The 13,640-nt window shown below is 40.5% G+C and overlaps 1 protein-coding gene across 1 annotated transcript; it reads right to left on the minus strand.

The window, feature by feature from the left end:
• Positions 1–11,076: 11,076 nt before the first annotated feature.
• Positions 11,077–12,056, minus strand: RFPL4B (ret finger protein like 4B). Its single transcript, XM_004264851.2, has one exon. It carries the CDS (start codon positions 11,980–11,982, stop codon positions 11,077–11,079), a length of 906 nt encoding a protein of 301 aa, XP_004264899.1. The 5' UTR covers positions 11,983–12,056.
• Between the last annotated feature and the right edge of the window lie 1,584 nt (positions 12,057–13,640).

Here is a 13,640-nt window from a genome sequence, read left to right on the forward strand (position 1 = left end):
AACATGTCTTAACTTAAAACCTAAACATATCACACAGGATGAGTAGGAATCATAATACAAAAGAAATCACATCAACAATTCTGCAGCCTGTGGAAGAAAAACCACATTCACAGAAAGAAAGACAAAATAAAAAGGCAGAGGACTTTGTACCAGATGAAGGAACAAGATCAAACCCCAGAAAAACAACTAAATGCAGTGGAGATAGGCAACCTTCCAGAAAAAGAATTCAGAATAATGACAGTGAAGACGATCCAGGACCTTGGAAAAAGAATGGAGGCAAAGATCGAGGAGATGCAAGAAATGTGTTACAAAGACCTAGAAGAATTAAAGAACAAACAACTAGAAGAATTAAAGAAAAAACAAACAGAGATGAACAATACAATAACTGAAATGAAAAATACACTAGAAGGAATCAATAGCAGAATAGCTGAGGCAGAAGAACAGATAAGTGACCTGGAAGACAGAATGGTGGAATGAACTGCCGTGGAACAGAATAAAGAATGAAACGAAATGAAGACAGCCTAACAGACCTCCAGGACAACATTAAACGCAACAACATTTGCATTATGGGGGTCCGAGAAGGAGAAGAGAGAGACAGAGAAAGGACCCGAGAAAATATTTGAAGAAATGATTGTAGAAAATTTCCCTAACATGGGAAAGGAAATCGCCACCCAAGTCCAGGAAGCACAGAGAGTCCCAGGCAGGATAAATCCAAGGAGAAACAGGCCGAGACACATAGCAATCAAATTGACAAAAATTAAAGACAAAGAAAAATTATTGAAAGCAACAAGGGAAAAATGACAAATAACATACAACGGAACTTCCATAAGTTTAACAGCTGATTTTTCAGAAGAAACTCTACAAGCCAGAAGGGAGTGGCATGATATATTTAATGGGATGAAAGGGAAGAACCTACAACCAAGATTACTCTACCTGGCAAGGATCTCATTCAGATTCAACAGAGAAATCAAAAGCTTTACAGACATGCAAAAGCTAAGAGAATTCAGCACCACCAAACCAGCTTTACAACAAATGCTACAGGAACTTCTCTAAGCGGGAAACATAAGAGAAGAAAAAGATCCACAAAAACAAACCCAAATCAATTAAGAAAATGGTAATAGGAGCATACATGTCGACAATCACCTTGAATGTAAATGGGTCAAATGCTCCAACCAAAAGACACAGACTGGCTGAATGAATACAAAAACAAGACCAGTAATATATGCTGTCTATAAGAAACCCACTTCAGACCTAGGGACACATACAGACTGAAAGTGAGGGGATAGAAAAACATATTCCACGCAAATGGAAATCACAAGAAAGCTGCAGTAGCAATACTCATATCAGAAAAAATAGACTTTAAAACAAAGAATGTTACAAGAGACAAGGAAAGACACTACATAATGATCAAGGGATCAATCCAAGAAGAAGATATAACAATTATAAATATATATGCACCCAACATAGGAGCACCTCAATACATAAGGCAATTGCTAACAGCTATAAAAGAGGAAATTGACAGTAACACAATAATAGTGGGGGACTTTAACACCTCACTTACACCAATGGACAGATCATCCAAACAGAAAATTAATAAGGAAACACAAGCTTTAAATGACACAATAGACCAGATAGATTTAATTGATATTTACAGGACATTCCATCCAAAAACAGCAGATTACACTTTCTTCTCAAGTGCACATGGAACATTCTCCAGGATAGACCACATCTTGGGTCACAAATCAAGCCTCAGTAAATTTAAGAAAATTGAAGTCATATCAAGCATCTTTTCCAACCCCAACGCTATGAGATTAGAAATGAATTACAGGGAAAAAAACGTAGAAAACACAAACACATGGAGGCTAAACAAGACGTTACTAATAACCAAGAGATCACTGAAGAAATCAAGGAGGAAATCACAAAATACCGAGAGACAAAGTACAGTGAAAACATGATGATTCAAAACTGACGGGATGCAGCAAAAGCAACTCTAAGAGGGAAGTTTATAGCAATACAAGCCTACCTCAAGAACCATGAAAAATCTCAAATAAAATCTAACCTTACACCTAAAGGAACTAGAGAAAGAAGAAAAAACAAAACCCAAAGTTAGTAGAAGGAAAGAAATCATAAAGATCAGAGCAGAAATAAATGAAATAGAAACAAAGAAAACAATAGCAAAGATCAATAAAACTAAAAGCTGGTTCTTTGAGAAGGTAAACAAAATTGATAAATCATTAGCCAGATTCATCAAGAAAAAGAGGGAGAGGACTCAAATCAATAAAATTAGAAACAAAAAAGGAGAAGTTACAATGGACAATGCAGAAATACAAAGCATCATAAGAGACTACTACAAGCAATATATGCCAATAAAATGGACAACCTGGAAGAAAGGGACTAATTCTTAGAAAGGTAAAACTTTCCAAGACTGAACCAGGAAGAAATAGAAAATATGAACAGAACAATCACAAGTAATGAATTGAAACTGTGATTAAAAATTTTCCAACAAACAAAAGTCCAGGACTAGATGACTTCACAGGTGAGTTCTATCAAACATTTAGAGAAGAGCTAACACCCATCCTTCTCAAACTCTTCCAAAAATTGCAGAGGAAGGAACACTCCCAAACTCATTCTATGAGGTCACCATCACCCTGATACCAAAACCAGACAAAGATACTACAAAAAAAGAAAATTACAGACCAATATCACTGATGAATATAGATGCAAAAATCCTCAACAAAATGCTAGCAAACAGAATTCAACAACACATTAAAAGGATCATACACCATGATCAAGCGGGATTTATCCCAGGGATGCAAGGATTCTTCAATATACGCAAGTCAATCAATATGATATACCATATTAACAAGTTGAAGAATAAAAACCATATGATCATCTAAATAGATCCAAAAAAAGCTTCTGACAAAATTCAACACCGATTTATGATAAAAACTCTCCAGAAAGTGGGCATAGAGCTAACCTACTTTAACATAATAAAGGCCATATATGATAAACTCAGAGCAAACATCATTCTCAATGGTGAAAAATTAAAAGCATTTCCTCTAAGATCAGGAACAAGACAAAGTTGCCCACTCTCACCACTATTATTCAACATAGTTTTGGAAGTCCTAGCCATGGCAATCAGAGAAGAAAAAGAAATAAAAGGAATACAAATTGGAAAAGAAGATGTAAAACTGTCACTGCTTGCAGATGACTTGATACTATACATAGAGAATCCTAAATATGCCACCAGAAAACTACTAGAGCTAATCAATGAATTTGGTAAAGTTACAGGATACAAAATTAATACACAGAAATCTCTTGCATTTCTATACACTAATAACAAAAGATCAGAAAGAGAAATTAAGGAAACAATCCTATTCACCATTGCAACAAAAAGAATAAAATACCTAGGAATAAACCTACCTAAGGAGGTAAGAGACCCGTACTCAGAAAACTATGACACTGATGAAAGAAATCAAAGATGACACAAACAGATGGAGAGATATACCATGTTCTTAGATTGGAAGAATCAATATTGTGAAGATGACTATACTACCCAAAGCAATCTACAGATTAAATGCAATCCCTATCAAATTACCAGTGGCATTTTTTACAGAACTAGAAAAAAAAATCTTAAAATTTGTATGGAGACACAAAAGACCCCAGATAGCCAAAGCAGTCTTGAGGGAAAAAACAGAGTTGGAGGAATCAGACTCCCTGACTTCAGACTATACTACAAAGCTACAGTAATTAAGACAATATGGTACTGGCACAAAAACAGAAACATAGATCAATAGAACAAGATAGAAAGCCCAGAGATAAACCCACAAACCTATCGTCAAATAATCTATCACAAAGGAGGCAAGGATATACAATGGAGAAAAGACAGTCTCTTAAATAAGTGGTGCTGGGAAAACTGGACAGCTACATGTAAAAGAATGAAATTAGAACACTCCCAAACACCATACACAAAAATAAACTCAAAATGGATTAGAGTCCTAAATGTAAGACCGGACACTATAAAGCTCTTAGAGGAAAACATAGGAAGAACACTCTTTGACACAAATCACAGCAAGATCTTTTTTGATCCACCTGCTAGAGTAATGGAAATAAAAACAAAAATAAACAAATGGGACCTAATGAAACTTCAAAGCTTTTGCACAGCAAAGGAAACTACAAACAAGATGAAAAGACAACCCTCAGAATGGGAGAAAATATTTGCAAAGAAATCAACAAAGAATTAATCTCCAAATGTATAAACAGTTCATGCAGGTCAATATCAAAAAACGAAACAACCCAATCCAAAAATGGGCAGAAGACCTAAATAGACATTTCTCCAAAGAAGACACACAGATGGCCAAGATGCACATGAAAATCTGCTCAACATCACTAATTATTAGAGAAATGCAAATGAAATCTACAATGAGGTATCACCTCACACCACTTAGAATGGGCATCATCAGAAAATCTACAAACAACAAATTCTGGAGAGGGTGTGGGGAAAAGGCAGTGTAAATTGATACAGCCACTATGGAGAACAGTATGGAGGTTCCTTAAAAAACTAAAAATAGAATTACCATATGACCCAGCAATCCCACTACTGGGCATATACCCTGAGAAAACCGTAATTCAAAAAGACACATGCACCTCAATGTTCACTGCAGCACTATTTACAATAGCCAGGTCTTGTAAGCAACCTAAATGCCCATCAACAGATGAATTGATAAAGAAGATGTGGTACATATATACAATGGAATATTACTCAGCCACCAAAAGGAATAAAATTGGGTCATTTGTAGAGACGTGGATGGATCTAGAGACTGTCATACAGAGTGAAGTAAGTCAGAAAGAGAAAAACAAATATTGTATGTTAACGCATATATGTGGAACCTAGAAAAATGGTACAGATGAACCAGTTTGCAGGGCAGAAATAAAGACACAGATGTAGAGAACAAACGTATGGACACTAAGTGGGGGAAATGGCGGGGTGGGGGCGGTGTGGCAGTGGTGGTGGTGGGATGAATTGGGAGATAGGGATGATATATATACAGTAATATGTATAAGACAGATAACTAATAAGAACCTCCTATATAAAAATAAATAAAATAAAATCCAAAAAATAGAAAGAAATCACATCATAACACAGGCTTAAAATGGAAAGCTGTTTATTTCTGTATCACATTGGTCAAGTCAGAGGTAAAGTTCCAAGGCAAGCAGAGAGGCTGTGCAGCTGTCAGGGGTCCCTGTACACTTCATGGGCACAGGCTTCTCTCAGGCCCTGAGGCAGCCCCTTACCCTTACGGTCCAAGAGAGTAGAGCAGCAGGATGAAGGAAGAGACCAAAAAGTGGGCAAAGAGGGAGAGCCAGCTGTTTCTTAAGAAAGGTTCTTAGAAGCTTGCCACGAGGAAGTCTAAGACCAGGCTGCATGTGGCACCCATACATATCAGTACATTTTAGAGTCTGGGCAGAATCTGCCACCTATGAAAAACAAAGAACAGCACTCACCAAACTCTAAGTGAACATGTACAGACTGTCCAGAGACAGTAACCTCTTAAGAAGCAGAAAATCTCACCACTTTTTCCTGATTGCTTTCTATGGAAAAAAGGTGGCCCAGAAAGGCTTGAACAAGAAGCTTTTTCTTACAGAAAGTCCTAAAACCAAATATTAAGAATACAGGCTTGGGACATTATGGTGAACAGTCATTTTTATACACACTTTGGGGTATTATCAGGGTACCAGAATTGATGGAAATCTTGTGATCAATATGCAGAGGGGCTGGTGGTGGGCTAGAATGCCCATAATGTTATCTGAGTTTTCTAAACACACTGATCTAATCCCAGCTAACCTCCCTCATTCCCCCTCCCTTCTCTTCAACTGTTCCAGGGTTTCTCTAATTTGTTTTGGTTTTTAATGCAAGAATTAAAGTTAAATTAAAACTAAAATGGAATTAAATTTTAAATTAATTAATGGACTTAATTCAAGAATGAAAATTAAAGTGCACTCTGTCCTCTAGTCCACTGGTTTCTAAGTGTGGTCCCCACCAGCATCACTTGGGAACTGATTACAAATGCAAATTTTGGGGCCCCACCCCAGACCTACTGAATTCATCCAAGAAATTCTGAGGCACAATAAACTTTTGGAACCAGTTCTTTAGTCCAGTGATTTTCAACCCTGGCTGCACACTGAAATCACCTAGAAAACGTGGAGAAGTACCACTGTCTGGGTCCCATCCCCGAGGTTCCAATTTGATTGGTTTAGGACGTGGTTTGGGGTCTGGGAACTTTTGAAATTCCTCACATGACTGTAAGGAGAAACCAGGGCTGAGAACCATTGCTCCGGCCGCTTATGTCATCTGAGCCTTTATGGCCAAATAAAGTCATTCAAATCAACTATGTCTTGGAGTGGTGGGGAACTAGTCTTCCTCCCAAACAGAGATGTTGAAGGTAGTGTAAGCTTTTCCCCGTCCCTGTGACTCAGGTGGGAAGGACTGAGTTCCTCCTTCACCATTAGCCTTGGTTGGAGCTCAGCCCGGCCCTCACCCTTCTTTCCCTGCATCTCCACAGCCTTTTCTTGTTCTCCTTCCCCACCTAGCCTGTAGTTTTAGTCAGTTATGCTAATTGAGGTAGGGTGGGATAGGTACTTAATCAGTTTAGTCCAAGAAGACCACAGTGGAAAGAACATTATGTATAAAACGTATTGCTTGGAGGGATAGTGAGGGAGAGGCAGAGGTAGATGTGAAAAAAAGAGTAAGGGGTATGATTCTGTCCAAGTTTGGGTGGGGAGGTATTTTATTAAGGATTCCCAGATGGGGGTAGTAAGGGCTGAGGGCTGGAAAGCTGAAATTTGAGAAGGGCTGTTGGAAGGGAGGTGGGAGGTGCAATAAAAATTGTTATTATCCTAATATACCAATTAGATTCAGAATTGTAATTATCCTCCTACTACTATTGCTTTTTGAGGCAACCAGAGTTCTGTTCCCCAAATTGACTCCACCTTTACCCCCAGAGCCAATTAAAACCTTTCTGTATACATCAGTCCACACCACAATTTGCAACAGTGGGAGGGGTTAGCTGGGGGATGGGAAGAAGGAGGGAAGGAACTTACACAGATGTGTGAGGGGGATGGGCACACCAAGATGCTTTCTTCTATCAATCCATAAGTAATACCAAACAATTGTTTCATTACTAAAAGACTAGTCAAAATGCAATACCTCTTCCTGAATAAGTTTAAAGTATTTATAAACTGGGATTAAAAAGATGTTTCCAACATGGTAAGGAGTATGTTAAGTAAATAGCCAACCTCACACGTCACCAAAGATACTAGATGGTGTCACTAATTGGCAACAAATAGCACAGTCTACAAGCAAGGCCCAGAGCTAAACAATCGAGGTGAATTATCAAATTTAATCCATACAACAATCCTAAAGGCTGGGTTTCTTATTAATCCCTGTTTACTAAGTAGGAAACTGAGGCATAGAGAAGTTGGATAACTTGTCCAAAATCACATAACTGAAAGTAACAAAAATAGGATTTGAGCCCTGGGAAGCTGGCTCTGGTGGAAAGAAAGCTAGTGCTCCTGGAGAGGAGTGAGGGGAGAGTGTGGGGGAGGGCATCTGAGAGAATTTATTCCCCCTGACCTATTAATCCTTGCAGGGTTTAAGACAGGAATGACCTGATGGATAGTTTAAAAGAATCATTTTGGTGCCCGGGTGGAAGTGAACTATGGAAAGGTGCGGGTGGAGCAAGGAGGTTAGGAGGCTGTCACAACCGTCCAGATGGGATACGTGTGAGGTTTAGGTTAGGGTTGTAGCAATAGACATGCTAAAGAGTTGGATATGTGAAATATTTTGCTAAGGAAAAATACCGATTGACAACAGGATGAGAATGTGACCCAGCCCCCATCATTTCCCCTGGGCCACAGTGATTCAGATAGGAAAAAAAGAAACAGGCCAATCATTGGCCACTGGCATTTTCCCTTAATGTTTGATGAAGAAAAAAATCACTCAGGTCCTTTGGCTGGGATGAAGGAAAGCTTAGAACTTAAATCCCCCTGAAGAAGAGACAGAAAGTCCCTTAAAGCAAATGGTCCTTGAGAGAAGCTGAAATATGCAGATTATAATATATACTGTTACCTCTAGTCCTAGGAAACTGGGGCTGCCTTCTCTTTAGCACTCAAAGACATGAGAAGCCCAGGGACCTTCCCAGCTTTTCAAATTGCACTTCTAACCTATTGGTGAGTTCTGAAATCAAATTAGTGTGTGAGACCAGCATTTTTTCTAATAAAATATAATAAAATAAAATTATAGTGTTATTACTCGTCATAGGTATTGTCTCAGAAAACTTTTGTTTCAACAATACAAACACCTGTTAAGGTGGATTGGGGTGGTCCCCACCTAGGCCCAGTGTCAGAGAAGGGCAAGGAGACCCCTGAAATAAAATCATATGGATCAAAAGGGAATAACAACAACAACAAAACACCACAACTGGGCTGTCCCTCATCTCCAATGGAGTTGGAAAGAAATGGGAGATGACAATTCTGTTAGGGAACCATTACCCGAAACCACTCACACTGGCCAGGCACGATGAGTTGTCTCACCACAGGAGGTCCTGATAAAGAACATGGTGCTGCCACTGAAAACTAACCAAGAGAATTCGGGATGGGCCAAAAGGAAGGAGGAGACGCCATCCCATAATATTGTCCTACCAACTTCCCAGAATCCTTGCGCTAGACTCCAGCTTGGCTGAGAGATATTGGTGCCACCAGGAAGGACCCTGAGTCAGACCAAATATGGGCCAAGCAAGATTGGCCAGCGACAACCCGGAAACTAACCTATTACCATAAAACCTGAGACTGCGAGCCACGTGGCAGAGCAGTTCTCCTGGGTTCCCTTACCCTGCAGCTCTCCGCCCAGCCATAGCCCCTTCCCAATACAGTAAGTCCCCTACATACGAACGAGTTCCGTTCCGAGAGCACGTTCGTAAGTCCAATTTATTCGTAAGTCCAACAAAGTTAGCCTACGTACCCAACTAACACAATCGGCTATACAGTAATGTACTGTAATAGGTTTATAATACTTTTCACACAAATAATACATAAAAAACAGACACACAAACTAAAGAAAACATTTTTAATCCTACAGTACAGTACCTCGAAAAGTACAGTAGTACAGTACAACAGCTGGCGTAGAGGGGCTGGCACTGAGTGAACAGGCAAGAAGAGTTACTGACTGGAGAAGGGAGAGGAGGTGGGAGATGGTAGAGCTGAAGGATCGTCAGCAATAGGAGACGGAGGGCAAGCTGCAATTTCACACACGCCTGACGGTGATGGCACAGGTTCTGGTTCCTTGCTAGATTCAATTCTATCTACCCTCTTGAAAAAACGATCCAGTGATGTCTGGGTAGTAGCTCTTTTTTTCTCGTCATAGATGACACGGTAGTGCTGGATTACATTCTGATCGGCTGCTGCAACCTTCATGTACCGCTCTACGTTCGGGTCCTATGACTCAAAAACTAACAGTGCCTCCTCAAGTAAAGAAAATCCCCTTGCCATTTCCTGTGTTGTGAATCTCTTTGGTTCTTCAGTTACTTCTTCTTCCTATTGTCTCTCTTTGTCCCTTCTCTGCGCCTGCAGTTCCATCAGGACTTCATTAGTAAGCTCCTCGTGTTGCACAGCAAGTTCCATCATTATCACTTGGCGCTTCTTAGCAGTACCAACTACATCACCGCTGCTTTTATGCTTGCTTCTGGACAACTTGGGCTTGAAATAAAGATACTGTACTACTGTACTCTATACGGTACTGTACAGTAAAATACACAAAAGCACAACCACTTGTAGAGGATGCACGTACGTGACAATGTATGCCAGACATGTAAACTAACTTACGTGATTGGACATGCGAACGTACATTCGCATCTTTGAAAGTTTACAACTTGAAGGTTCTTATGTAGGGGACTTACTGTAAAGTCTTTTGCTTTGTCAGTACATATGTCTCCTCAGGCAATTCATTTCTGAGTGTTAGACAAGAGCCCACTCTTCGGCCCTGGAAGGGGTCCCTCTTCCTGCAACAATTCTGGGTCTCTTTGGAAAGGAAGTCAAAGTCAGAGTCCAGAACATGTCCCAACCCAGCATTCCTAGGACAGATGCCACCTTGGAAGTGGCTGACTCAGTAAAATTTTAAAAATACAACCCGAAAGCCCCTGAATGGTTTGAAAAGGAGCCATCATGAGCATTTAAGACTGGGGTGTGGGAAACTGCAGTCTAGGACAGTGTGGGTGAGATGGGGGGGAGGGGCACAAATTACAGATAGGTTGTGAGGGGATCCAGTGTTCCACAGTCATTTCCCTCCTTATATAATTGATTCCAGAAGGTCCAGAATCTTAGAGAAACTGTTACTGGACCAAACTTGGGTCTGCTCACCCGTGTGTAGTAAAGCCAATCTATTGACAACGAGTTGTGGTAGAGGCAAGTGCAACGTTAACTGCAGGGCACCAAGCAAGGAGTCCAGGACAGATACTCTCTGACTGACCCTATTGGCACCTTTTTGGCCATCATATATACAATACCACTTTGACAACCACCCAATATGCCAATTATTGAACATCCTTATTAGGACAAACATGAATCACCACTAACACTACCTCAGTGAAAGGTTCTTTGTCTTTCAAGAAAGTAAAAATAAAAAACAGTTCTTTCCCAGTACATTTGTCTCTCTCATTTAAATTTCATGTCAAAACATCTCACTCTGGCATCTCATTCTTCTTTTTCCCCAGACAGTTATCATTATCAGGAATTATACTATAGAAAAGGCATGAAATAATGAAAAAGGCATTGTTCCTATCCACAAAATGTAATAATTTAATTTATAATCTAAAACTCCCCATTGTATATACTACAGAATAAATGCAGTGTAGTCTCTAATCATCACAGCTGTTTGGCTGAGAGATATAATTATCCCCAAGTAAAGACTGAAAAACTGAGGCTTTAAAGTGCTTAATAACACCCCCTACACCCCATAGTTATTTAGCTGCAAGGTCTACAAAATACGCCTTCAAATCAATTAAAATTGCTTAGCTACAAAGTCTACAAAATTGTCTCTTCTTGGGTCATTCTGACATTTCTCACATCAGAGATCTCATTCACCTCACAGGAGTTTTCTAGGAAGGGATGAGTTCCTGATGGACAGATGGTTAGGGGGCCACCATTATCACCTTCTCCGGGGAGCTCAGGACTAAAGAATGGACACAAAGGCTCCAAACAGGAGAAATTACTGTGTATGTAGATGAGGGCATCATTGCTAACATCAAAAAACTTGATTTCTTCCAACTCAATATCTAGAAAAATTCCTACTTGGCTAAGGCCAGGGCTTGCAGGAATTCTGGTTTCTGGGATGGAGCAGGTATAGATTATTCCTGCCTTCATGCTGATGATCCAGAAGCCATGTTCAGAGGAAAAACCACTCTTCCTCTTCCTGTCAACCGATTTTTTGCAGACCCCCAGAGCCCACTCATTCCCCTCTCCCACTTCTACCACCCAGTAATGACAGCCAGAGGAGAAGCATGGAGTGCCCAGGATACAAGCCCAGTATGCAAATCTCTGGGGATCTTCCATCAGGTTCTGGCAGATCTTCCCACACTGGACACTCCTTAGGTCATCAGAGAGGACAAGAAAGGGGTTGGCGGTGGCTGCATCCAGAGTTATGTCCTCCCAGAACTTCAGGTACTCGTCATTCACATGCAGACCCTGCTCCAGTTGGGAACCATGCTGTGTGATGAGAAGAATCAGTTCTCCAACTTGCCATTCCTCCAAAGGAGGATTCTCATTGACGCCTCGACATACGGGACAGATCAATTTCAGATCCTTCTGTTCTTCCATCCAACTTTGCATGCAATCAAAGCAGAAAGTGTGGGCACAGGAGAGAGCAATGGGGTTGAGGAAAACCTCCTGACAGACTGGACAGGCTGCCTCCTCTTGCAGACGGTTGGCCATGGTCCCTGAAGTTCACTCTTTAGCAGACTTGATCTGAAGCGGCCCTTTATTAGCTTCTGGGAGTGATCGGGAGCCTTCAGTACCTGATCTGCTCTTCAATAGTCAGGATGTACCTAAATCCAATACAAAAATTAAATAATGTAAACCTTTCTGTAGTTTAGACAAGAAAGGGACACTAAGTCAACAGAGAATCATAGCAAAGGCACTGTCTGTGAGGAAAACTATCCAAAATTTAAGTGATCACAAGAAAGAGAAATAGGACAGTTGGACATTGTCTTTTCATGGGGGACAGCTTACCTTGTCTGGAGACTTCTGGGTGAAGTCTTGTCTGCTCTGACCACAGCTTCTCCCCGTAGGAGGTGAGCCAAACTGGGTCTTTTTTTTTTTTCCCAACTGGGTCTTTAACAGGAACCAGGAGCACAGTCTCTACCCCCTAAACAGCATTACTTTGTAAGTCACTTGCAGTTGAAGAAAAAGAATTTCCACACCTAAATACAATCATTAAAAAAAGAAAAGGCCACCTACTGAATGGGAGAAGGCATTTTATATATCTGATAAGGGGTTAACATCCAAAACATACAAAGAACCCATACAACTCAACATCAAAACGAAAAACCCAGTTTAAAAAATGGGCAGAGGGGCTTCCCTGGTGGCGCAGTGGTTGAGAGTCCGCCTGCCGATGCAGGGGACACGGGTTCGAGCCCCGGTCCGGGAAGATCCCACATGCTGTGCAGCGGCTGGGCCCGTGAGCCATGGCCGCTGAGCCTGCACGTCCGGAGCCTGTGCTCCGCAACGGGAGAGGCCACAACAGTGAGAGGCCCCCGTATCGCAAAAAAAGAAAAAAGTGGGCAGAGGATCTGAATAGACATTTTTCCAAAGAAGACATAAAAATGACCAACAGGCACATGAAAATATGCTCAACATTGCTAATCATCAGGGAAACGCAAATCAAAACCACAATATCACCTCACACCTGTTCAAATGGCAATCATCAAAAAATCTACAAACACGGTACAGCCACTATGGAGAACACTATGTAGGTTCCTTAAAAAATTAAAAATAGAGCTACCATATGATCCAGCAATCCCACTCCTAGGCACACATTCAGAGAAAAGCATGGTTCACAAGGATACATGTACCCCAATGTTCATTGCAGCACTGTTTACAGTAGCCAAGGCATGCGAGCAACCTAAATGTCCATCAACAGATGAATGGATAAAGAAGATGTGGTACATAAACACAATGGAATATTACTCAGCCATTGTAAAGAATGAAATAATGCCACTTGCAGCAACATGGATGGACCGGGAGATTATCATACTAAGTGAAGTAAGTCAGACAGAGAAAGACAGACATCATATGATATTGCTTATATGTGGAATCTAAAAAAATGATACAAATGAACTTACTTACAAAACAGAAGCAGATTCAAAGACTTAGAGAATGAACTTATGGTTACCAAAGGGGAATGGATTGAGGGGAGAGATAGATTGGGAGTTTGGTATTGACATGTACACACTGCTGTATTTAAAATAGATAACCAACAAGGACCTACAGTAATAAATAAATAAATAATCTACAAACAACAAATGTTGGTGAGGATGTGGAGAAAAGGGAACACTTGTGCACTGTTGGTGGGAATGTAAATTGGCGCAGCC

Source organism: Orcinus orca, chromosome 12 (assembly GCF_937001465.1).
Source record: "Orcinus orca chromosome 12, mOrcOrc1.1, whole genome shotgun sequence".
Classification (NCBI taxonomy): domain Eukaryota; kingdom Metazoa; phylum Chordata; class Mammalia; order Artiodactyla; family Delphinidae; genus Orcinus; species Orcinus orca.